Raw genomic sequence first — 27,440 nt, 5'->3', positions numbered from 1 at the left:
TCATAAAGAAAATACATATGAACCAACAATCCTTTTACATCGCAGGGAGTTAAATAAGTACGTCAGCCCCCCCACAATTCCATTTTGGAACAATCCAAAAATCCGGGGAGCCCAGTGAACTGTCAGTGTGTGTCGATATATAAATACCTCAAAATGATAATGGGGCCGTATCGGAGCAGATCGCCTGGTCTGCCGCGACGTGATGCTCCTGCGGTGGCGTCCGACTCAAGTTCACATTCAAAACCATTTTCCTCCGCTCAATGTCACACGACACATAAAAAATCAATAGTACGATACGAGCGTGTCTTTATTATTTTTTTTTATTATTACATATACATATTACATATTTATTTATTTTTAGCCCCGTTAAAATCAATAGGTTAAAACCTTCCCGGGAAGGCTGCTTAGAAACCAAGCGGGGATACGACTATATTTTATCTTGAGCTTTTAATACGGAACTTAATGGACCATCCAAACCATATTTTGGGAGAACAAAATAAATATTTTTATGAATATCTGATCTATTTACTGTGGCATATTCATTAATATTCTAGTTTTCGCATCCTCACTGGGTTATTAGGTGTTCCTCTTATTATTATTATTATGATTATTATGATTATTCGGGGTCCTGCCCTGAAGGGGCTGTATAATAAACCTAAATAATAACCTATTGTAACCTATTGTTTTTTGTTCAGAACAAAATGGCAGTCGAAAAAAATGGCCTAGGCAATTCAGACACGCCGTCATCCGAGTTCGATCCATATCGGTCCATTTTTGTGGGAGAAGTAAATAAAAACCTGTGTTTTTGTCATTTCCAGAGAGCACGTGAGAGCACAGCGAAAAAGATGCAAACAAAACAAACAAAGCTCAAACCCGGCTGCTCCCGGCCTTGTTTGTCTACGGCCGTAGATCTCACCAAAAGAGTGGAAGGGGATATAAAATGGCAGCGATACCACACTGTTCAAGGTTGGGAAAGGATTCGTCAACATTGTTTTGGGTTGTTTTTTTTTTTTTTTTTTTTACAGCACGCACATATTTAGTTTGAGGTCTTAAATAGACGCGGCAGAATCTTAAAGGTTGGAATAAAGTCACCGAAGGTGTTTGATGCGCAACTGTTCCAGAATCACACCTCGGGTTATAAAAAAAAAACAAAAAACGTTTTTTTTTAAACCTGTTCCGCTTATCGATGAATCTGAATAAAGACATGGGATCAAGTTGAGCTGTGAGGGTTGGATTTGACGACTGGCGCAGACGCTGAGCGGTGATGAAGAGCTGACTTCAAAATGGAAACTTATTTTATATGTCCTATGGGCTGCGGAGTGCGGACCGACCCGGTGACCCGGTGCCACACGCTGTGCGGCCCCGTACCAGCCTGCGGTGGTTGGGGACCCCGGCTTTAGATGACCCGGGAGGCGGGAGTCACCCCGGAAAACAAGTTGTTGGCTGGTTGGTTCGTTCGGGTTCGATTGTTCGTCCGTTCGTTCGGCGGGCGACTCCGGGACGGCACCATACTGGGGTCCCAAACTAGAAGATCAACCTAACCCTCGCAGAGCTCCTTGGGTTTCGATTCAGCGAAAGAGAATCTTCGCAAACTGAAAATAATGACCGATAATTAAATTAATGAATGTGGAAAAAGGGGAATTTGGCAAATCACCTCATGTTGAATGTGACTGATTATGACCATTTACCCGCACAATAAATCATTTTTGACTGGAGTAAGCATTCTTCCGCCGAAATAAATCATTTTTGACAGAATTAAATGGGGATTTTTTTTCCCCAATAATTGAATTCCCAACTGAGAGCCAAAGCGACTCTTCTGGCCCTCGTCCTTCGTGCACGAGGTCCTCCCTCGCTCGCTCAGCGCACGTTACAGCGACTGAACCAGACGAACCAAGAGACGGACCAGTCGGGCGGCTCATTTTGACTCGAGAGACTCGTCAAGAGCCGAATCGGAAAGAACGAGTCGAACCTTTCATCGCTATAACTGTGCGGGTTGGTTTTTAGTTTTTTTTTTTTCTTTCAACCCTGCGAACGAACCGAAAACAGTGAGAAAACACATTTGTTTGTGCAGAGATAAAGGCTTAACCCTGAATAGCTTAAAATGACTGGAAGAATGACTATTGACATCAAAATCTTGCTATTGTTTTCCCCCTAAAACACATTTGAATACACGTGGCGGTGGTACTGGGTAGATATAAGCCAGAGGTGACCATTGGTTAGCGTTGCCTCATTGTAACAAACACCGCAGACGATAGATGCGTCCGATGATCAATTTCAGGGGCCTATCGGGTGTCATGCCTTTTTCGATTTTGACAGCGACTTCCTGTCACGGGAAGGAGCGCTTAACAACGTTATCCGAAAGACGCCGCGACAGAAGGCGCCCGACGGGCTGCTAAAGGCGAGGGTTAATGGTCGTCAAAGGGAGGCAGAGGGACGGAGACCGAGGAAACACCCCCGAAGAGACGGGGAAGCTGTTTAAACTACGAATGGAGCGAGTTCCTTTTCGAAAGGAGCCATTTGTGAGAATCCTAAAAAACATCTGTTAACAGATACTAGACACACACAGACCGAGTGGTGTGAACGGAACGCAGTTGATCCGCGATCCGTACGGGTCGCCCCCTCCGCGGTTCGGCTCGCATGTGAACCGCGGATCAATTGCGAAATTGAACCATCGTAGTGAAGCACAGTTTTACTGCCGCTGTTACTTTTTAACGTCGTAATTCCGTGCGCGCTGGATGCAGAGTTGTGCAGCGAGAACAGGAGACAAGAACAGCTGCTGCTGTGTTTTGACGGAGCGTCGCGCTGCGTTGCTGCTACTTTACCACATGCGGTGAATGAGCTGTGGATACAGACAATGTCGCCGCTATGCGTCTGCGAGTCCGCCACATTGGATCAGTCACCATCCACTAGTGAACAAATACAATGAATATCGAGAGATGCAGACCTCTCTACGGAACCGACTGTAACTCACTTCATTCTGAACCGAAATTTTATGAAATTTGGTTTGTTATAAACGTGAGAAATTGAACATGAGGCTGGTTTCTTACTGGAATTAAATTCAGTTACTGGGGGCGGATCTAATCATATTTTTTCTTTCACTACCATGTTTAAAGGAAGGTATCACGCCTGCCTCGTATTGCACTTTCATTTAGCAATTGAGTATTGAATATTTTATATATATATATTTTAAGATTTTCTTCAAACATTGGACGTCTTGCATGTTGTTTTCATTTAAGACCATGGGCAAAGGTTCCTGGCGTTAAGTGTTTTACAGAATAAATGGAAAGCAAAGTCATGTATGTTTCTTTTTTTGCTGATCCGTAAAAAATAATCTGATACGATGATGTGATACGATCCAAACCGTGGGTGCGAACACTCACAGACATAAACACATACAAACACACACATACACACAAACACATGCACATACACACACACACGCACACAAACACACGCAGACATGCAGGCACACGCACTCACACGCGCGCACACACACACACACGCACACAGACACCCACAAACACCAAACACATGCACACACACAAACACGCGCACAAATGCACGCACACACACACACACACACACACACACACACACACACACCCTTAATAGACAGACACACACACACACACACACACACACACAGATGCACACTTGCACACAAACTCACGGCCACATGCCTGCACGCACGCACACACAACCACACGCACGCAAACACAGGCACACACACATGCATGCACGCACGCACACATACAAACAGACGAACACAAACACATGCACGCAGGCACAAACACGCACACACACACACGCGCACACACACACGCACACACACGGACACACACACACACGGACACACACACACGGACATACACGTAGTCGTTTCAAAACCGCCTGATGTTCCGCTGTCTCAGCGTCCTCGGGCCAAAATGCCATTAAATTAAAACATTTTCCAGAAATGTAACATAACCCTGTATAATGCAGCCCCCAGCGTTCTATCGACCACTTGCGTTCACCTACATCAGCCAATCAACATAAGTCTCATGGCTTTCTCGGGTGAACCTGTGTCCAACCCTGTCGTGCAGCGACGCCTCCGAGCGTCGCGGTGGTTGCGGATGCTACCTCGGTGAGCATGGTTGGCACGGCTCACTATTAGTTTCTATTAGTTAACTATTAGTTCTGGAGAAGCAGAGCACTGTTGTAAACCTCTGCTCGTCCTCGTCAACAAAATAAGGCGGACGGCGTTCGGGCTCCGTTTTTACGACGCTCTAAATGGCTTCCGTCCTAATTAAATGGCCTCGCGGACGCTGAGAGCGGCTTTAACGGGCGGTGTGCTCAGGGAAGATAACTTCCCAGGGAGCAGGTCATTCAGCAGAGTTTATGGGTAAAGACGGGCTGTTGGACATCATCCATGTTGAATGGGACTGAGTTACACTTTGCATTCTTCCACCCAAAAAAAAAAAACGAAACAATTTCGACAGAAGGAAACGACCCTCCTGAGAATTCCATTCAAGACCGGGAACACCTTTTTTTTTTTTTTTTTTTTAACAGAGTGAGACGTAAATCCCCAAAAAGAGACAAACTTTTCGTCGGTACGGTCTGGAGACAAACAGAAATATCTCCCAATAACATTAAAAATAAATAAAATAATAACAATCGTTTGCATCACTTTTTTATGCCTTGGTTTTTTGGGACGACAAAACAGAAGTATTTCTGGCGTGCTGCGTAGTAAAACCAGTTTCAGTCTTTGGGTGATTGGGTTGATTCACAGTTCATTTAATTTAAATTAAGATTTTAACACAGACTCTGACTGGACGGCCCTGTCTGCCATCGGTGCTAGTTTGGTTAAAACAGCTATATATATATATATATATATATATATATATATATAAATGTGTGTGTGTGTGTGTGTATTTAAAAATGGTATTCATGTAAAGGGCATTGTGAGTACAGTTTCTCTTCCTAAAATCCCCGACAGCAACAGTACATTTTGCATTAATTCGGTGCGACGTCAACTCCACACACATCTGGAAAAAGTCTTTCCGTCCATCTCCATCCACCACTTTGTGAACAGCTGCATCGTAAGAATAAACAAACTAAAATAGGAATTAAAACTAGGCCTAAATCTGCCGAAATAATTACATCTTCATGTCTTCTTTCCTTGTGTTACAACTAAAAAGAAAAAGAAAAAAGATCAATTCATACGCATCGACCGAAACACAAACCCAAGATCAATAACATTATTACAAAGCTGGGAAACCAAGAATGCTCTCCAAAAAAAAAAATAAAATAAAATAAAAATACTAATTATTTTCCCTCTCAAACCACATTCATATTTATGATTCATCCAAATGTGATGATGAACATGACTATGGAACACAGTAAAAAATTCCAACTGGAAAAAAAAAAAAATAAAATAAATAAAACAAAAAAAGGCTCAAGGATCAAGATCATGTGAATAAGAAAACCCCCCATGTTTAGAAAAAAAAAAAAAAAGAATCTTGGTTTTTTTTTTAGAGAGTGAGAGTGAGAGTGAGAATAATTAAAGCCAGCTTTACACCGAATCCGAAAAAACGACGACAACAAAGCAGAAGTCCGCTCATTCCCATGGAAAGTCGGATTCGGCGTGCAAGAGCTGTGAGGCTCCGTGACGAGCCCTGCCCCCTCGGTGAAAAGCCCCGCCCCAATGTGGAACTGGGTTTGAAACTAGGTAAATAAGTCACGTTTATAGAATAGCGACGTCATTAACGTTTAACCTTGAACGTCATGTTCTCCACTATCAATAAATCCCTTCTCATAGCAGTGAATTCTGCCTGAATCATTTTCCAGACTTTGAAAAGTTTATATAAAGGGCATTTTAAACCCTCGTTTGCGAAGAAAAAAGCTGAGCAAACTACTCGCTACTCTAAAAACAATTACTGTGGCGCTCCCATTTCCATCCGACGGCCACTAGGGGCTGCGTTTTCAGATTCAGTGTGAAGCCCGCTTTAGAGAGAGAGAAAGAATATATATATATATTGTCCAGATAAGAATGCCGTTGCACTACCTCCCCAAAAACCTAACAAACAAAAAAGAAAAAAGAAACAACAGCTTGTTACTATTTTAAATATATATATATACGATATATAGAATACATATATATATATATATATATATATATATATATATATATATATATATATATATATATATATATATATAAATCTATACATACATATATACTTTTTTTTCGTGAGTCAACATTAACATGGTGTGACAGCTCATGCCTCTGCATCAGTTTGTGGTTTCCAGTTGAGAAGTAAAAAAAACCCCAAAAAGAAATACATGCGAGTGCACACACCCACACACACCCACACACACACACACACACACACACACACACACACACACACACACACATACACATACACACACACACACATACACACACACTCACACGCACATACACATACACACACACACCCACACACACACCACATACATATTCACACGCGCTGAAAAAAATAACTGAAATTAAATGAAATCAAATAAAAACGAAATCCAAAACAGTGGGTTGGAAGCCACTCCTGTTCAAACGGGCTGCATGAAGGGCAGGAAGAGGAGGAGGAGGAGGAGAAAGGTGTGGAGGTGCGTTCCCTCTGCTCCGCCGCTCCCGTCCTGCACTGCTCTCGGCCCTGACGGACAGAGGTCAAACATTAAATATAAATAAAAAAAAACAAAATATATATATATATATATATATATATATATATATATATAATAATAAGTAGTATGGGATTACTGGAGCTCTTGTGATCTGTTAATTGTCTGTCTAATTGTCAATCCCAAAATAAAAGTGTTTTTTTGAAGTGTTAATAAAAGGTTTTAATTGTTTTCAAAATGTTCATAAATGTTAATGTAATGTTTATAAAATATTTGATTGAATCTGTAACACTATTCCAAAGAGTTATTATTATAGAAAATATTACTATTATTATTATAATCACTATTCGTTGATTTTATTTATTGTTATCATATTATTATTTATATGTTGTTGTTTTCGTTTGGAATCAGGTTAAAATGTCACCGCAACTGGACGCCAGCGACCTGCCTCGGAAGTCGTCTTTTTAAGTGGCAGGGACTTTACGTTTATCTGGGACCCTGGCCCGTCTAGAGGAGAGGTTGTTTCGGAGTGAACCACAGCAGGGGGGTTGGAACCATCAACTTTTGCCACGGGTGAAAAATAGCTCGCACTTTCAGAGGGATTCATTAAAGATATTAAAATATATTCGGTGTGTTGCTGTTAATTAGTTTGCCTTTCAAACTGGCTGGTATTTAACAGAACTGGCAACGCGGGCCTGTTAACGAGCTCGGGGGAGTTAGAAACGCAGCACATCGTACGCTGATTAATTAGCCTTGTCAACAAGATAAACATAATGATATTATAATTTTTAACACATTTTTCTTACAGGTTTTTTCAGGTGTGATGACGAATATATGACTAAAGTTTATTATTATATTGTGAAGTAAGTGACATTGCCCTGGGTCTTTGTTCATTCAAATGACCAATTAAAATCCCCCCCCCCACACCAAAAGAAAGAATTCAACCGTTCAAAAAAGTTAAGAAGAAAAACTTGTTTTCAATTAGTTGTATTTTTTCTTTTTTTTTTTTTTCTTTTTTCAATTTTTCAAATTTGTTTCATATGGCCCGCAATTTATTTCTATTCAGAGAAGAACAATTTAGAGAAAAACAAAGAAGAGTTCAAACGTCACATTAGCCTCTTTTCCCACCAAATCTTCCCTGAATTAATAATTTTGCAGGACCAAAGCCTCTGTGTAATCTAGGGTTTGTAATTGCGCGGAAGACAGGAGCAAGTTACAAAAAGAGCGCGGGCAGAGAAGATGAAAAGATCACAAGAAAGCGGAAAAAAAACCCGAAAGATCCACCGTCGCGAATCCTGCAGTCAGATATAACGGAGTTAAAAACCAACAAACAAAGAAACAAAAGAAAATCCTCAAACTGTCCATCCTCTACCTCTAAAAGAAGGTCAACTAGTCTCTGGAAAAGGGGGTGTTAAGTGACCTGGCAATCGAGAGGACTTTCTGTAATTTCTTTTTTTCCCCCGCTAGATGTCAAATCCGGCTCCGGTTTGGATGGATCTCATCGGGGATTTTTGTCTTTTCCATTGACACAGCCCCCTCCATCCCTCCATCCCTCCACCCTCCCGTCCCTCTGTCAAAACGAAGGTAAGGGCTATAACTACGCCACTTGTGTTCGGGAATCCGATCAAGCGTGTGGGCTGCCGGGTTGCCAAATATGAAGCTCTTTTCTGAAACCCTCTTGAGAAAAAAAGCAAAAAAAAAACGAAAAAAAAAAAAAAACAAGTGTTTTATTGGGGACAAAATGAAAAGTGTCAATTTAAGCGCCAAAGTCTTCCTTATTTCCAGTGAATTTCCCAGAGTTCACCGGGCTCTCACACGGGACATCCATCCAATTATCCTGCCTCGCTAGATTAGCCTGTATAATCCTGAATACGGTTAATTAAAATAACCCGTCAGCTCTCCCGGAATCGCACTCTGATGTGTTAATGGAGCTGGGTGGATTTTGGGATTCGGGATCCTTCAATCACCTGTGACGGGGACATGAGGACCGGGGGAGATGGTCAAGGTATTACATCGTTAGCCCTTATCTATGGAGGGAATTACAGATATCTACACTGCAGGATTACAGGACCTCCAGGTTGCAAGACTGACTACCGAGATGGCTCGGAGAAAGAGAAGCGTCAACAAATAAATACTTACAACGGCAAAGGGCATGCAACAAAGCAAAATGAAGAAGACCCACGGGAAGATGTGCGAAGGAAGGAAGGAAGAAGAGAAATGAGAGAAGAAATGAGAGGGCGTTAGTGGAGCGTTCACAGGCGGCACGGACCATTTCCACAACTGGCGGGGTCGTCTGTCGCTGTTGCTGCCGTGGCGATGCGCGGCTCGCAAACGATTCGTTCGCAGGAAACTACTCTTTTAAAGTGACTCGGTAGTCCCGAGTCACTTAGGTAAAAGCGTGAATGTTGTATAATAAATATCATGAAATAAATAATACAAATATAACAATATTATGACGAAAACAAAAATTATCGAGGACTAAATAAAAGTCAAGGCACCAAGACCAAGGCACAATTCATATTGAATGTGATTGACCGAGGGAGAGTCGAACAAATCAAACACCAGCCGAACTTTTAATCAATACTCCCAGGATGTTTTCCTGTCACGAGAGCCTTTAAACTTTTTTGAAATTTCAATTGTTGACCCCGCGGCCTCTCCTCCGCCAGTGACGGTGGAGGCTCCACTACAGCGACGACAGAACACCGCGTTGGGTTTGTGAAAATGGCCGCGCGACCCGGGCATGCGGCGACGGGTCCGTTCAGAGGCGATACCAACCTTGCAATAGCGTTGAGCTAGTGGGTTCGATTACCTCTACACCAGAGAAGGAATGGGAAGGAGCGACACATCCAGAACAAAACAGCAACACATCACTGACAACGCTTGTGAAAAGCTGGACATAATGCTGCATTGATACACACATGGAGGGTAATATACTGCATAGGTACAATGAGCTTTTTAGGTAATTTCTTGTCATTTATTATTATTTTCTGACCACAGTGAATATTCAGTTCCTCATGTTAAGCTGTGAAACACATTCTGTACTTAGTAGATTTAACACATCACTATCAGTGTTTCCCAACCCAACATTCATAAATGATGTGTTCATCCCGAACGACTGTTTTAATGACTCGGGTGTCTGAAGTCACGCCGTCAAAAGAGTAAAACTTTGACTGACATTCACACTTCAAAATAATTACTGAGGGCCAAATGATGAAATCCAAGGCCAAAAAAAAAAAAAGATTATTTGGTGTAATTTCGTAATTCGAACGACAAAAAATACAAAATTTAGACAGAATTAAATGATTCTTTTGAGAATTCCATTCACATTCTTAACTCAGACTCTCGTTATTCGTTCACTGAAGTCCTTACTTGTTCAGCATCACACGAAAGGAACGGATAAAACGAACGAGGAGTCGAGAAATCAAAACGACTCTTTTTACTGAGTGAGTCGTCAAGAGCCGAATCTCGTCCAACCTTTCATCACTATGAATGAGGTCCTCACTTTCAGAGTGAATCTCGTGTTGATGGACACAGGGCTGCTATACGGCTGGAACTGATTTATTCGATGAATTAGTGCAGTCTTGCAACAGGAGCTAGTTTCCATTCATCATGTGTATGAAGAATGAAGAAGGTAGAATTTAAAGGGTTTTTCACACCGGTTGGGAAAACCGAGATTCATGGCCTTACTGATCGTCACCTGACGGCTGAAACGTAAAGGAGGGGAGTTCTCACCGTACAGCAGGAAGCTGGTGTTGGAACTCCCCAGTTTGTTGACAGCGACGCAGGTGTAGTTTCCGTAATCTCCTTCGGAAACATTGAAGAAGGTCAGCTTGGACAGCGAGCCGGTGCTATCTATCTCCATGCCCTCCAAGCCGTTGAAGATCCTGAATGGGGGGGGAATTGATTTTAATCTGGATCATAAGATAAGATAAGACTTTTGTGACACTTTTTAATGTCACTATTCATCCCTGGAGGGAAATCCAGGTGTTACATCAGCAAAAAACAGTGCAGTCAAGAAAGAGATATCGATTTGAATAAGATAAGGAATAACACATATGTACACTATCGATCAACACACTAACATGAGGAAGCACTATACTAACTAGTAGCGCTGTGCTGACTAGTATCTAGTGAGTCCAACATGGCAGGTGTCAGTTAGTCTACTAGTAAAAAGTGGAATACATTAGTAACAGTAGTCGAAAACAAATACAGTGATAGAGTAATAACAGCAGTCAAAGAGTGGCATAAAATGTAGTCCATAATAACAGTATTTCTGACAGACAACTCTTAGATGTACTTCAAAAACAATCTGTATTTATGTTGCACGATTTAAGTTTGGACCACTCATCACTCCCGGTGAGGTGTAACAGCAACCACAGTTATGTTTAGTCAGCTGGAAATATAGACGTGATGAGCTCAAATCGCTCGTTGGATAGAAGAGTAGATCCCAGGGCCGGCTCTAGCCATTTTGGCAAATAGGGGGAGTTACTCACGGTACTCGTTTTGTTCCATAAGAAAGCGAATATAATAAGTAAAATAAAATAACCTACATCGAAGATAAAAACACTGTGTTTTGAGGCGACGATCGCACCTGGGTTGGCACCGTCAGTGTCATCGGAGAGGGAGACAGCTGCACAAATTGCAACACGATCGATCCCTCTCCCTATTGCCCTCGGGATGGCGCACTAGACAGCCGAAGAGCCGGCCCGGGTCCGGCCCAGGTGGATGTAGGGGAGGTGAAGGGAGCCAGCAACACATCAAAGCAGGCAGCAAAGCAGGTAGGACAGGAGGGATTGGCTGCTTAAATAGGTTGGCCCAAATAAGGGCATGGAAGCGTGTGGCGCGGTCAAGTTGTCTGACAGACCACTGACGATCCTATGTTGATCCTAACAGCAGTGCTAGTCTCTGTGCAGTTTATTTCTGGTTTTCGCACATCCAATAGACTCAAAGCATTATTGCGATTTCCAAAATAAACGAAAGACTTCCCCTCCCTTCGGACTGCACGAGATTACCTCCGGTCGTCCTTATACCACTCGAAGTTGGCCTCGGGCACGGCGTTGGCCTCGCACTCCAGAACTCCCCTCTGGCCCAGGCTGATGCCAACGTCCCTGCCCTCTGACACACTGGGGGCATCTGCAACACAAGATGCAGGTAATCATGCAAACATCGCAACCGGCTCTGAGCTGCAGGAAACGCAGAGCACCAAGTTATATATATATATATATATATATATATATATATACAGTATATATATATACACAGTACATTCAGTATATTTAATATATAATATATACTGTACTGTATTTATACAGTATGTTTATATACTGATCAGCCACAAAATTAAATTAAAACCACTGACAGATGAAGTGAATAACAATGATCAATTAATTCCTATGGCACCTGTCAAGGGGTGGGATATATGAGGCAGCAAGTGAACAGTCAGTTGTTGAAGTTGATGTGTTGGAAGCAGGAAAAATGGGCAAGTATAAGGATCTAGGTGACTTTGACAAGGGCCATATTGTGATGGCTAGATGACTGGGTCAGAGCATCTCCAAAATGTCAGGTCTTGTGGGCTGTTCGAGGTATGCAGTGGTTAGTACCTACCAAAAGTGGTCCAAGGAAGGAAAACCGGTGAACCGGCAACAGGGTCATGGGCGCCCATGCAAGCACATCTGGGCCGATCCCACAGGAGAGCTACTGCAGCAAAATTTGGTGAAAAGTTAATTCTGGCTATAATAGAAAGGTGTCAGAACACACAGTGCATCGCAGCTTGCTGTGTAAGGGGCTGCGTAGCCGCATACACAGCAAGCGTATGGCCATACTGACCCCTGTCCACCGCCGAAAGCGCCTACAATGGGCATGTGAGCATCAGAACTGTACATGTACAGTTTATTATTACTATTGTTTTTATTATTACTGTTATTATTTGGACAACACAACAATCAGTTAAGCTTGCTTGACTGTGTACCGCTGCTTTCGACTCCGAAACGTAGCCCCATACACAGCAAATGTATGGCCATACTGACCCCTGTCCATCGCCGAAAGTGCCTACAATGGGCATGTGAGCATCAGAACTGTACATGTACAGCAATGGAAGAAGGTGGCCTGGTCTGATGAATTACGTTTTCTTCTAGATCATGTGTATGGCCTTGGTTGGGGTCCCATCCCATCGGGCATCTGTGGGATGTGCTGGACCCACCTCGCAACTTACAGGACTTAAAGGATCTGCTGCTGACGTCTTGGTGCTAAATACCACAGGACACCATCCTAGGTCTTGTGGAGTCCATGCCTTGACGGGTCACAGCTGTTTTGATGGCACGAGGGGGAGCTACATAATATTAGTGGTTATAAGTGGTGGTTTTAATGTTGTGGCTGATCAGTGTGTGTGTGTGTATATATTTATAGGTTTATTGTGAATTGTTCAATATTTATTTTTCATTTTCTTGGTTAATATTAAGATAGAAGAAGAATCTTTACTGATCACACTACAACACATGCATACACACACACACATGCAAATGCTTTGGGTGGTGGCTGGTGAAATGTGGCCTCTGCATTTAACCCATCCGGCTTGTCCTTACTCCGGAGGGCAGCCAGGAGCAGTGGGCAGCATTTGACGACGCGCCCAGGGACCCGTGCATGTTTTTTGTGGGGGTCCTTACTGATGTTAGATGTAGGAAACCCCATTTGAGCACGGGGAGAACGTGCAAACTCCACACAGAAAGGGCCTTCCTTACTGGGCGATAACCCGCCAGAGCACAGTGCCAACAGGCACCCAGGGGTCCCCAGGCGGGAATCGAACCCAGGATCTTCTTGCTGTGAGGCAACAAATGCAATGCACTGTGCCACAGTGCCTAGATATAATTGTCTCTCACCACTAGATACAAATTCCTTGTATATAAAAAAGCACCTTGCCGAATAAACAGATTCTGATTCTGAACTAAAGGGTTGATTTTTTAAGGTATTTTTATTCTTTCATTGGGAAGTGATTGTGTTGTGAGTATGTTGAGCGAATGTGTTGGTACGCTGGAACTCACAGTTGACGGTGATGTCCACTGTCTGGACGTCTGTGTCGATGTCGTTGCTGGCTGAGCACTCATAGGTTCCCGCTCTGGTTCTGGAGATGTTTGGGATCTCCAGGAACTCATCGTCCGACAACAGCTCGGCTGCCGAATTTAAGAAAGAAAAACAAAGGAAAGAACATAAAAGAAAAGGAAAAAAGGCACAGAGGACAGATGGTCATTATATTGAACAACTTTCAGAATGTGGATGGTTGATACAGTTGTCATTGTTCATTTCTTAGGTCTGCTGTATAGTATATCGCCATTTTTTCTTGTTTACTGATACATTTTTGGTTCGTTTGTATCAAGTCTACAAGTAAAAACCAGGTCAGGACAGATCAAATGTGGAAAACGTGGAAAAAAACGAACATGAAACCCTGAGGAACCTGTTGTAATTTTTCCTGTGACAATTTGACAGACACTTAACTTAACACAGCACTTAACATAAAATACAAGGAGCATAATTGGTGTCAGTGCTGCTCCTCTTCTTCCCGAGGTGTCTGGGAGGTGACAGAATGATCTGCAGGTGGATCCACTCCACTGCTTTGGACGGTTTGGAACTTGACAACCAGCGTCAGGAGAACTTGTCGCGCGTTCACCTCCTCCTTTACGTCTCCTCGCGCTCCTCTGTCACTAGAGACCACGGCGTCCATCTTAACTGGTGTTACAAGTATTGATGCACGACTCGCGAATGATTCGTCCGTAGCAAACTAATTAAACTGGACAAGCCTTGGCTCGTCGTTTATTATCACACACACCATAACACATGCATTACGTGCAGCTACAGCCTCACACACACGCAGATGGAGGCTGTGAAATGTCTTCTCTGCATTTTTCTCAACGAGAGCTTGTCCTTCCTCTAGGGGGCAGGCCAGGAACAGTGGGCAGCTTACGGCACCTGGGGACCAACTTCAACATCCATCGCTGGTCATGTTTCTTGTGCATGATTTTAGTGGGGGTTCTTATATGGAGGAAACCCCATGTGAGCACGGGGCGAAAATGCAAACTCCACACAGAAAGGCCCCTAATCGGGAGATCACCTGCCAGAGCACAGTGCAAACATCGCCCCAGGCGGGAATCGAACCCAGAACCTTTTATGACTGGAATCGAATCTTTTGTGACTGGTGACTGAAATTACTCGGAAGTTGGTATTTGGCAAAAGAGTCGTTCGTCCACGACTAGGTAACTGCAGTAAATCTTCTACTCCTGAACAGAAAATACAGAATGAGGATCAAATGAATGTAAAAAAAAAAGGGTGAAGGCATTTGGCATCATTCATATTGAATGCGACTGATTTAAACTTTGCATTTTTTCTAAATGGATCATTTTGACTGAATTAAATGATTTGTGTGAGAATCCCATTAAACCCACAGCTGAACTGAGAACTGAAAAAACAAAACAAGGCAATTTTAAGACAGTTTATATAAAAATGTTTATACAAAATCGATACCTGCATGTGCAAACGGCTCATATCATAAAACTGGTTGGTAGTAAAGACAAAAAAGTGAGATGGATCCCTCTTGGTGTCCAGATTTGTCGCAGGGCCCTCGTCTCGCAAAAGTCGGGAAAAAAGTTGGAAAAAGCTGATGACTTTGAACGCATGAAAGTCTTAACTATCAACTTTGACACAAATGTAGGAATTGTTTCCTTTCTGTAAACCCCTGTAACCTCTGCTATTGTTCTAAAGACTGGGAGACGATGGGAAGTTCTCCATTCTGTGCCAAAAGGTTGATAGTACAGCTAGCCACTTTGATCGCTTGCAAGTATTAGATATCGACCTCTTTATCAGGCTCAATGTCCATGGGCAGAGAAAGAGACCTTCACAATGTCCCCACATCACGGGTTATGGAAAGGGAAAAGTCTGAAGCTTGTGAGTACAGCACTGGTTGATGTGTGGGGAGAAGAGAGAACATATGTCACTCACCGCAGCGAAACCCGCATTGTCGTGCATTTCTAAAAACATCATGAGCGCCCAAAAGTTGAAAAAACCTTGAAGGAAAATTAGATTTTTCCAGATTCGTGTTCCTTTGTGGGCTTTTTTTTTATCTCTCAATGTATTTTCAAAACCGAGTTTGATTTATAAATAGGAGATAAATGTTGAACCGTAGAATTAACTGTGTTACGAAACACAGTTAACTTTCCGAGACACTGAACAGCGCGAACGCCAATCAATTGTTTCCTTAAAAACGACCATCCAGGTGAAGATTATTTCTCCATATTCCATGTGATGTGAAGTCACAATGGAAAATTGTTTTGATAGAGTTAAACCTTTTAATCATACTACTTTTACACAGACACAGAGACATTATTGTGTAGGCGGCGCGTACAGAACAAATAAGTAATGCTCACGTCACTTTCATGAACAAGACGAGTATCCTTCGGTTTCACTTGTCTGAAAACTTTCATCTCCATGTTGTTATTGATTACAAGAAGCAGGTGGCGGAAGACCTAAATCATATCGCGGATCTTAATCTGACCAGTGCGATTGATCCAAGTCAATGTAAGCAGCGCGTACTGGACTTCATTTTCCGCGATTATAGTTAGTTCTCCGACAACGATGCTGAATCTGATACTGGCGTTATGCCGGATTTGGAGAACATTTCAAACAGTGGATTTCAACCTAACCTTGACGATGAAACGGAATATTTTCAAGAACCACCGGAGAAGACTGACGCTATGCCCGTTGTTGTTACAACTGAAAAGTTGATGACGTGATTAAGTGTGTTAAGGTTGGTGATGCAGATTATGAACAAGTAGCAGGTGACAAGATTCTCAAGTTTACCTGCAAATGCAGACAGGGGCCAAAAGAAAATGAAAAGAGGCCCCAAACAGGCTCTCAGAGTGTAGCTGGGGTAGGGTTGGGGTTAGCCCACATAATAACTCCAAGAACTTTGAAGATATTTGGCATACGCACATTTATATATTAAATGACACACCGAGGCTGATATACAGAGACTCCTATTATTGATATACATTTTGTTGTGTTGTCCGCAGTTTGAAACTACTTAATAATTCAACCTTTACAAAACATGTATATTATTACTGTTAAATAAAAGCCTTTTTAAAAACAAAAGATGCACACAAGGACAATGCAGTGATTGCCCCATTCAGCAGGGTGTCAAGTGGCCATGTAACAAGTAGCCATTATGCTTCCCCATTTGCATTCTGGGAGCTGGCTGAATGAAGCCAAGTGTGGGGGAAAACTTTTAAGGGGATTATCTCAGAATGACAGACCCTTGTTATTAACTACTACATTTAAAAATATTTGCCTGATTTGCACAAGTGACACCTTGTTTGAAGCTCTGATTCTTCACTTTCAAATGATGCGAAAAAGAGACAAAAGCCACCAAATGTACCTGAAGTCTTTGGTGGGTCACAAATGTCTGTATCTCTGCAAGATCTTTTAAAAAGTTTGTTTAATTTTCTGAGGTTTTATTCAATGTTGTCTTTCAAACTATAATATATTGAAGCATCCAGCAATCGCAGGCAACTCTCTCTTTCAACGGGTCTGACCACAACTAGCCATCGGTAGTGTAGGGCCTGTCTGGGAAACCAGCTCATAATGGAGGCTCTGTGTGTGTGTCTGGATAAAGTCACTTTAAAAAAACAATCTACAATGACCGGGAAAAAAAGGGATATTATTGTGGCAGTTTTGCCTACCACACGCCACCCAAGTGGCATTTTCAGGGACCCCCGGCGCAGAGACACAGCCCACGGGGTTTCAGACACACAGTTTATTATAGAGAGGAGGCTAGGTGGAATCAGCCAGGAGCAGATCGAACATATCATGACGGGGCTCCTTAGCTGAGTGTGTGTGGTGATGGGGGTTTTACCTGTTGCTCGTAAGACCAACCAATGAGCAACAGGTAGGCAGCCACTCTGATCCTGGGCCCCAATTACCTTGACACAGGACAGGTGTGGCTGCTCAAACCGCCGCATCTTCATATATATAATATTATTATTATATTATTATAATTTATTATTAAAAATAGATAACTTGTGGGGGCATATCCCAGATCAACACGAAAACTGTTTTAGCATGGGAGCATTATAACAGAAGGCTGCTTTGCCAGCTTCAGTATTAACTCTTGGAATGTGTAAAAGGCCAGAGGACCGGAGAGACCTGACTGGCTCATAGCTGACAAGCATGTTGGAAATATAATTTGGTGCCAGCTCAGTGAGAGCTTTGTAAACCATCATAAATATCATTAGTGGATAAGTAATAGTGTAATTGTTTGTAATCCATCTTTTCAAGAATTTTACTGTGAAATGGGAGGTTATTATAGGGTTCATGCTGTCAATCTTTTACCCCTCTGGAAAAAAGTGCATTATCTAGGACAGCACAAGGAATGATTGGATCATTTGCAAAATGTTTTTCAGATTATCATCAAAATCCTGCAGGCCCAAGGACAAACCCGGTACCAAGCAGAGGTCACCATGGCCAGAGGGAGACAGTTTTACCACTAGAAGAAAACAATATTGTTATTGCACTGCAAGTAATTTGTTTGTTAACATGAATAAATAAATGGAAAACAGTGAGTTGGTGTGATGATTCTCATGTTAGAGTCCTCTCCCCATGTACATGTGTAAGGTCTAAGGAGCCCCTCAGGCTACTGAGAAGATCCTTTCTCCCTGACAAGGGTTACTGAAACATTTTTTTTGCCTTTCTTGACCTGGAAGTATAGAGGTCCTGAAGGCACAGCCGTTCCTCTCTGCTGCTCTGATGACCTGTTGAGTCAGGCTTTATCCGGGACATTGGCGAGTTCTTTCCAGACTCCAGACTACTTCTTATTTGCATTTTTTCCATTATTGACAAACTGCTATATGTTCTATGTGCTATGATATTCTGAACTGTAAACTTGGGTCACACTTTCAATTAGTCTTTTTTTGTAGGTGTAAATTGCTGGGGTCAATTTTACCTCAAACATAAAATATGTCCGTTTATGTAAATATAATAACCGGGTTAATTTTGATTTTGACAACGAAGGATGCAAAAAAAATGCTAAGGGTGACTATCAAAGACAGCCTATTTTTGAGTCAGTTGACGTTTAAAATGTATTAATGAATAAACTTTGTAAATTTTTTAAATGTGTGTGCTAACTTTAGATAAGATAAGATAAGATAAACCTTCATTAATGCGCTGAGGGAAATTCAGGCAGCAACATCAATGAGAATGAAACACAGTAGCGGCACAGGTACTGTAAGAGTAAGTGTAAGAGCCGAACCAAGATGATTGGAATAAAAATATAAATTAAAAATAAATTTAAATAAAACAAGATAAAACACTGAGCTGCAGGCCCTAGATGTCTGCACTGGATCCCTAGAGAGTGAATGAGTGAACATGCTGTATGTACAGTCTATCGATGTATATAAACATGAACATATGTACAGTCTGTCAACAAAAGTCTCTGTCTTTCAACCTCGGTCTATCATTAAATACAATATATATAAAGTTACATATAGGAATATAAATAAAGATATGAATGAAAAAGAAATATGAGTTCCTGCAGAATTCAGGTCAGTAGTTAAAGGGGACTTCACAGGGGAAAAAACGAACACGAAGAAGACCAACTTCCGCTGCTGACGACATGTGATTTCCTGTCGACCGTGGACGGGCCTATGGCGGACGTCCGCCATGTCTGCGTCTAGGCCCTTTTCTCAATTAGACCCAACTGATTCGCAAACAAAATCTGTGAGACGCGAGGCACGCATTCACCACTGATTCTTCTGACGATTCCATCCACAACTCAGAGCTGAAGTGACTCCTCTGACCCATTACACCGAGGGAATCAAACCAACGAAGAGTCGGAAATTTTTACGAGTGGTTTTAATGGGTGACTCGTAAAGAGCCAAATCTCTAAAAAGAGCCAAACTTTTCATCATTAGTTGACTGGGAAGAAGTCACAGTGAATCTCGAGTTAAAATCCTTTCATAAAACCAACCATAAAAAACAGGGCATTCTGCCAATGAATAAAAAAGTAAATTTTTATGATTTGTATGCAGAGCATACTGTAAATTGTTTCCATATGTTGATTGGTTGGGAAACATTTTTATTTAGGAAAGGAGGCCTAGGTCTATACCCAGCACAACCCCCCTGCGAAAGCTGCCAACTTTATTTAATTCAATTTTTTTCTTTTGTGGAGTGTAAATTCCTTCAGCGTCAGAGGTGTTGCCAGTGGAGAGTCATCGTGCCAAGACAATACCCAAATCCATTTTCTGAAATCCACTTTCATGTCTCGGCCAGGGCGGGCGCGACGGAAAAACCAAACTCTACGAACATGAAAACAAAGCCATTACATCAGCGACATTAAATCGTTTGTTTTCATCTTCCAGGAAGAAGGAACCCTTCCCTTTTTAACCCCTCAATCTCTTAACAAGGCCGACTGGGGGACGTGGTGGGGCGTTGGGGAGACCACACGGAGGAGAAAGAAAGAAAGAAGGAAAGAAAGAAAAGAATGGCACGGTCACACTGCTGCAATGCATGTCAAACGGAGCGCAGCTTCATCCAGCTGCAGGGGCGGGGCCACGGCCGGCGACGAGCTGATAGCTTCACGGCGACAAGGAGAGTTGAGCAGGTTTCAACGTCATGCAAATGCGCAGCGCCGGGCGCCAGGCGGCAGCCAATAGGAGGGAACGTACCCTCTCAATGGCGGTGATCTTTGGAAAATGGATGCTCAGACCACTGCATTGTTCCTATTATTTAACGGAAATGCGCCACCTAAACAATCGATAAATGAAGGAACACGTCATTTTATGTTTCTTCAACCAGGACAATTCTTTATTTTAAGGGACGGGTGGCAAGATTCCTACCACACTGCACCCAGGTTGGTATTTGCAGGGCCCTCCAGCACAGTGACACAGAAGATGGGGGTAGTAGATACCAGTTTATTGTAAAGAGGAGGCCAGGTGGAATTAGCCAGGAGCAGATCGAACATGTCATGACAGGGCGCATGACCATCCCCACACACACTCAGGGTATCCTGAGTGTGTGTGGGGATGGGGGTTTTAACCTGTTGCTCGTAAGCCCAGCCAACGAGCAGCGGGTATGCAGCCACTCTGATCCCAATCACCTAGATCCAGGTCAGATGTGGCTGCTCAAAACATCCCAACCCCATGCCACCAAGGGGTTATTTATTTTGCTCAGCAAACAAACCAACGCATTTTAATGAAAAAATGAGTAGACACCGCCCCATCTACGTATATAATGTATATTAAATATGGAAGAGGAGAGAGCTTTGAAATGTTTGGCGCACACACAACAGCCAGTGGATTTTGAGCCAACACGCCCCAAACGCCAGAGGCACAGAGGCCCCGTCGCCAGCTGTGTGACCCTAGCAGAAAGAAAGAAAGAAAGAAAGAAAGAAAGAAAGTAAAGGAAGAAGGAAAGGAAGAAAGAATGAAAGAAAGAAAGAAAGAAAGAAAGAAAGAAAGGCGGTGGAGGGGGGCACTGCCACTGAAACATCGTTTTCTTTTGCCCTTTTTAAAACTCAAGGGTAGGGAGGAAAGTGGGAGAGGAAATGGAGAATGAGAGGGAGGGAGGGCGAGGGAAAATAACAAGAAAAGAAAGACAGGAGGTGCAGATGCTTGAGGGATAGAGGCATTTAGGGGGAGGCAGCGCTGCGAGCCAAGATTTAGATTAAACAGAAAACAGGATCTGAGCGGAGGTATAGAAACCGGGGGCTGGGAGATCAGAAAGCACGACAGGAGGAGGAAAAAAAGAAAAGGAGGAATAACAGGAATAACACCTCACAAAAGAGAGAGCGGCGGTGGAGGCGGGGGAGATGGAAGCCGTCCTGTGGAAAACCACCATCGGAATGAATTGCGCGGAGCACCTGATACAGAAATCGTCTGTGTTTTATATTTGCAAATGAGTGATATCATGCTTTCTTTCTATCCTCGGAAAAACAGCGAAGGAGCGGCCGCGCCCTCATTCATGGGCTGACCTACGTCTGAAAAGTTTGAGACGCGAGTGACTCGGTACGGAGATTTGTTCCATTTGACCGACGCTTCGTTGGTTCGATTCAGTCGGTGCAACGAGTCGGAAGAGTCGGCTCCGAGTCCTGGACGGAATCCTCATCGGAATAATTGAATTCGGTCAAAAATATGTATTTCCCAAAAGCGCAACTAGAAGCCTTCAGTCTGGGCTGCAGCTACCGCGTCGCAAACAAACGACTCATTTGTCGGAGCGACTCCCGCCTCCCCGGACGTCAACAGGATCGGTTCACTCGGAACCAATCCTTGTCGACACCTCCGTCACTACCCGCCGGCGTCAACGACGGGTGCCGTCGGGCGTGGCCAGCGAACGCGGTGTGGCGGCGGCTTCAAGATTCAAGATTCAAGATTTTTATTTGTCACATACATATACATACTTCCATACATATATGCAGTGAAATGTAGGCTTCCTCGCGCCGCTGCGTGGCCTGATTGGCCGGGCGCACGTGAGTGCGTCTGATGACGTCGCGAGAATCAGAAGATCATTCAGGGGGGAGGCGCCGATGGAATGAGCTGGGGGGGGGGGGGGTTTAGAAAGACAGAACGTTGGAAAACAGCAATTTCGACCTTTTGCCAAAGTGAAGAAGCAGAACAAAGTGATCGTAGGAAATATGGGCGTTGCAACAGATTACAAATGCACCAGGATTTCTGATTGATGATCATTTTTCCTGCCCACTCCCTCTGGTGTCAGTATTATTCTCCTGTGCTTCTTTTATGCTGCCTGGCTGTTTGTAAAGCACTTTCTAACTGCACGCTTGGAAACCTGAAGCGACATCACGATAAACATTTGCTTACTTACTTCACTTACTTTCGCCGCCAAGTAGCGTTTAAAGTAATTGTTTTAACCTCTTCTTGTCGCTAAGATCAGTGATTTGTCCAAATGGTGACGTGGCGCTGGGCGGTGTAATCCATGTGTCTTGGCAGGGAGTGTGACGATAAAACGAAAAATCCTAATCATTTAATGAGCTCATGGTTAAAAAAAAAATGAATACAAATAAATAACGGTGACAATAATAATTAAAGAGCAACGCCGCAGACGGCCTTTCAAGAGTTGCACGGATTGAAATGAATTGAATTCCTATTTTTTCCTGTCTGAAGGAAACACGTAAAAGAAGCAGAGCGAGCAATTCCTCCTCTTCTTCTTCTCCTTCTTCTTCTTCCTCTTCTTTTTCTTCCTCTTCCTCTTCTTCCTCCTCTTCCTCTTCTTCTTCTTCCTCCTCTTCTGCTTCTTCTTCTGCTTCTTCCTCTTCCTCCTCTTCTGCTTCTTCTTCTTCTTCTCCTCTTCTTCTTCTTCCTCTTCCTCCTCCTCTTCCTCTTCTTCTTCCTCTTCTTCCTCCTCTTCCTCTTCTTCTTCTTCCTCTTTTTCTTCCTCTTCTTCTGCTTCTTCCTCTTCCTCTCCTTCTTCCTCTTCTTCTTCTTCTTCTTCCTCTTCTTTTTCTTCCTCTTCTTCCTCCTCTTCTTCTTCTTCCTCCTCTTCCTCTTCTTCCTCCTCTTCCTCTTCTTCTTCTTCCTCTTCCTCCTCTTCTGCTGCTTCTTCTTCTTCTCTTCTTCTTCTTCTTCTTCCTCTTCTTCCTCCTCTTCCTCTTCTTCTTCTTCTTCCTTTTCTTCTGCCTCTTCCTCTTCCTCCTCTTCTGCTTCTTCCTCTTCTTCTTCCTCTTCTTCTGCTTCTTCCTCTTCCTCTTCTTCTTCCTCTTCTTCTTCTTCTTGGACCTGTCGGCAGTGAGTGGATGGTGCAGGAGCGTCGTCAGGTGTAGCTGCCGGTCGTTAGTGAAGTTGGGTGTCGCCCTCCTTCGCCTCTGCGTTGTCTCGCTTCTTATTACCTTTCTTTCGTCCTTTCTTTCGTCCTTTCTTTCGTCCTTTCTTTCTTTCTTTCTTCATTTCTTTCTTTCTTTCCTTTGTTTTTTCTTTCCATCGATTCTTCCTTTATCAATCTGTCTGTCTGTCTATATCTCTGTCTGTCTGTCTGTCTATCTATATCTCTGTCCGTCTGTCTGTCTGTCTGCCTGGCTGTCTATCTATCCATCTATCCATCTATCTTGATTCCACTGTTTTAGGGGACTGGCTGCAGCTCAGAGACAAATGAAGAATGGAATAGCGCTCTCACATTATTCATTAACTCAATTAAAAAGCCAGTTAATATTTAATCAAGGCTGGCCCAAAGTTTAAACAGATGGGGAAGGGGTGTCTAAATGACTGTTAAAAGTGTTGTAAAATATTCATAATTAGCACAGGAAAATAATTTTATAAAGATCTTTGCTTACACAGGGCCAAGTGCTGCTCAAACAATGATGATGAAAGGGCCGAGTTTCTGAGGGTGTCGGATATGAGAAGATAACGTCTTAGGTGTGTAATTGCCAAATATCAAAATATATTAATGTTTACTAATAATATCTTTATTTACATCCTGCTCCATGCTAATGTTAACACTACCTTGTGGTACCATCTGGTGATGCTTCATAGAAACTACAATGGAAGACTTGAAGAGATGAATGTGGGAATCCAATCCAGTCCAATTCCACATTAATAACAGTAAATACATTTGTCATAGTTAGAGAGAAGATTGTTTTTGTGGAGAGAAAGGTGTTTTGCTTAGAGTAAGCTCTGTAACTAAACATAATAGTAATAAAATCCATTTCAAATCAATATTCCATCTCAATGTATTTTCTTTTTAGTTAGTAGCAGTGGAATAAGGGGTTAATGTGCAGATGAGCGGTCATCATCAAAAAATGACCCCCTTCGGAGTGACACTGCCCCTAAATTGGGGCGCTGTCGGCACCGTGCTCCGGCGGGTTATCTCCCAAATAGGAGCCTTTCTGTGCGGGGTTTGCATGTTCTCCCCGTGCTCACATGGGGTTTCCTCCACCTAACATCAGTAAGGACCCCCACCAAAAACATGCACACATCATCGTCTGAGCAGCTATGGACACTCGTCACCAGGTCCCCGGCGCGTCGTCGAATGCTGCCCACTGCTCCTGGCTGCCCCCCCGGAGGAAGGACAAGTCAGGATGGGAAAAATGCAGAGGGCCACATTTCACCGGCCACCACCCCAAAAAGCATGTGCATGTGTGTGTGTGTGTGTGTGTGTGTGTGTGTGTGTGTGTGTGTATATATATGCATGTGTTGTAGTGCGGTCATGTGGCAAATAAAGATTCTTAATTCTTAAAAAAATATATCCTTTCCAACTGCAAAAAATCTAAGATAAAATAAAATAAAAATATGCTTTGAAATTCTTTCACTCAATGTCACAAATGAAAAGCAAAAGGAACGGGAGAGGTTTGGAAAGCGTACACACTTTGGTAACACAGACATTAGTCCATTAGTAGGAGCTCAGGGGGTAGTGCTGTGGCCTTGCAGCAAGGAGCTTCTGGGTTTGCTCTCCCAGTGATCACTCGAGTTTCCTCAGGTTTCCCGCCCGTGCGGGAGACAAAAGTCGTCAGGGTTCAACCCTCCTGCCGACGCCCCTGAGCAAGGCGAGAGAGGCGTGTCGGGGAGTACAGCTCCCTACTCCATCAAACGGCGCTTGGAAACCGGAGGAAGCTCTGACAGGAAGAGCCACAGCAGAATCCGAAGACGCGTTTCTGAGACTCGACGGCTCGCGTTGCCAGGCAGCTCACAGGAGAACAGCTTCCAGCGCAGCTTAACACCGGCCCAAGAAAGCAAGTCTCAGTGTCAGGTGCGAAAAGAGGACTTGGAGCTGCGGGTTTGACGGGTCGAGCGGCGGTAAGAAAGACGTTGCTTAAAAAAAAAGAAAAAGAGGCCTGCCTGGACCGGGAAGCACCAGCAGCGGACCACTGCAGACTGGAAGAAGGTCTTATGGAGCGACGAATTGAAATCTGAAATCTTGGGTTAATTGCGCAGGGTTTTCGTACGCCATGGAGCCGTGTGGGAATTTTAATAACGACAATCGGTTGGGGTCAACATTTTTCTCTGGGGGGAGGCAATGACTAAGTGAAAGTGGAGAAAGTGTCTCTATTACTCACAGTAAATGCACGGGGCTTTTTTTTTTTTCTGGTATGCTCCACTTCAAGACTGTCTGAAATCTTATTTCAAGATTCTTCCAGGCATGAATATGGGAAAAATATATTGTAGTGTTTACGTGCACCGGCAAGAAGAATATATTAATGTTTCGACCCCCCTCAACCTGTTATTCCTACCTCTTTTGGGAGGGTCCAAGTCTTAATTAGGGGGTCAGATCCCCTCAATCGCCCCTGTAATTGGAAACATGCCGTGGAGTCGGCGAAAGGGTGGTGCGAAAGGGTGGTGCGGTGCGTGACACCAACTGTCAAACACGCTTCCTCCTCTCAAACAGGGGGAAGCGTGATGGTCTGCGGTGGTCTTAAGCTGGATCCAGTCTCCAGACTTAAACCCCACGGAGCAGGTTTGGGATGAAAATGGACAGAAGGGTGAAAGCAAAACAACCTGCAAGTTCAGCTTGGGCGATGGTGCAGAATTCCAATTGGAGATTTTATCAGCAAGGTGTGGGTGCGCACGCAGGCGTGGAACGTAACGAAATGTGACGAAAGCGCTCTCCCCGTTACAGAAGTGGATTTATTATTTGCAAGTAAAGTATGAACGCATAAACATCTGTTTTTTACGAAATGCAGTCCCATAGCAACGGAAAGTAACAGGGAGACACGTGTGAGGCGGCGCGGCACAGTGGGGACACATCGGTTTTTTTTTGGAACGGGACAGTCCCTTGACTCAGTTGTGTTTTAAATTGTTGTTCATACAAGTAGGAAACAAACAAAAATAAATCTAAAAGATCTAAAATAAAAACTCGCTGCAGCGCTAAGAAAAAAACTGTTCTCTGAATGTTTGTGTTTTCCATACAAGTACGAAACGAAAGAAACAAAATAAATCAAAATCGTTCTCTTTGACATTATATTATATATTGCTATATTATAATCACAGCATTTGCATGTAGAGCGGGGAAGTGAGATCCGATCACAAGTGGTTACTCGACAGCTCTGGGCGGAGAGGCCAAGAGCTTCCACTCCCTCTCCCTCTCCCCTCTAACCCCCCCTCTCTCCCTCTCCCTCTCTCGCCCTCTCTCTCGATCGCGATTGACGATTTAAGTTCCATCACACTGTGTGTGTGTTCATATGCGCTGGATCCGCTCTGATCCACCGCAAGCCCCTTGAGCCATCTATCTATCAATGTGTGTGTGTGTGTGTGTATGTGCGTGTGTGTGTGTGTGTGTGTGAGTCACAGAGCCAGGACAAGCCTGTGTGAAACCCCGGGCCTGAGCCTGGAATATCATCAATCCACACACACACACACACACACACACACACACACACACACACACACACACACACACACACACACACACACACACACACACACACACACACACACACACACACACACACACACACACACAGACACACACTTTTACTGTGCATTGTTTATCTTTGGGTACATTTTTCTGGTTCATTCTTGATTATTATATTACATTTTTTATTTTTTTTACATCTATCTATCTATCTATTTATACCGGGTGTATTATCACAAGTTTATTTCCCCCTATCATCCACTAAATCAAACGTTAGGGATGAAACTCATCTGGGAGGAAACCGAGGAAACAGGAAAAAGGAAACAGTGGCTGCCAGGCAAACAAACAACAACAAAAAATAACCCCACAAAGTGCGGGTGACCGGGAGGCACGTCGTGGCGCCGAACCAGTGGCAGAATCGACTTGTCACCGCAATGAGAAGATCACTGTCTCATCGAGGTGACGACTGGGAA

General features: G+C 43.3%; 1 protein-coding gene across 1 annotated transcript in view; it reads right to left on the bottom strand.

Annotated features, from left to right (window-relative positions):
• Positions 1 to 6,567: 6,567 nt before the first annotated feature.
• The window catches only part of ntm (neurotrimin), a gene marked incomplete at both ends in the record, with an annotated part of 123,330 nt that continues 102,457 nt past the window's right edge, over positions 6,568 to 27,440 (bottom strand). Inside the window, 5 exons of the mRNA XM_080013445.1 lie at positions 6,568 to 6,671; positions 9,415 to 9,450; positions 10,372 to 10,523; positions 11,652 to 11,772; positions 13,677 to 13,805. Coding sequence (XP_079869571.1) covers positions 6,568 to 6,671; positions 9,415 to 9,450; positions 10,372 to 10,523; positions 11,652 to 11,772; positions 13,677 to 13,805 — 542 coding nt within the window. The remainder of the gene's footprint in view (positions 6,672 to 9,414; positions 9,451 to 10,371; positions 10,524 to 11,651; positions 11,773 to 13,676; positions 13,806 to 27,440) is intronic.

This window comes from Zeus faber, assembly GCF_960531495.2.
Source record: "Zeus faber genome assembly, chromosome: 14".
NCBI classification, from domain to species: Eukaryota; Metazoa; Chordata; class Actinopteri; order Zeiformes; family Zeidae; genus Zeus; species Zeus faber.
Note: the sequence above shows the minus strand (reverse complement) of the source record. Positions and strands in the feature narration are given on the sequence as shown.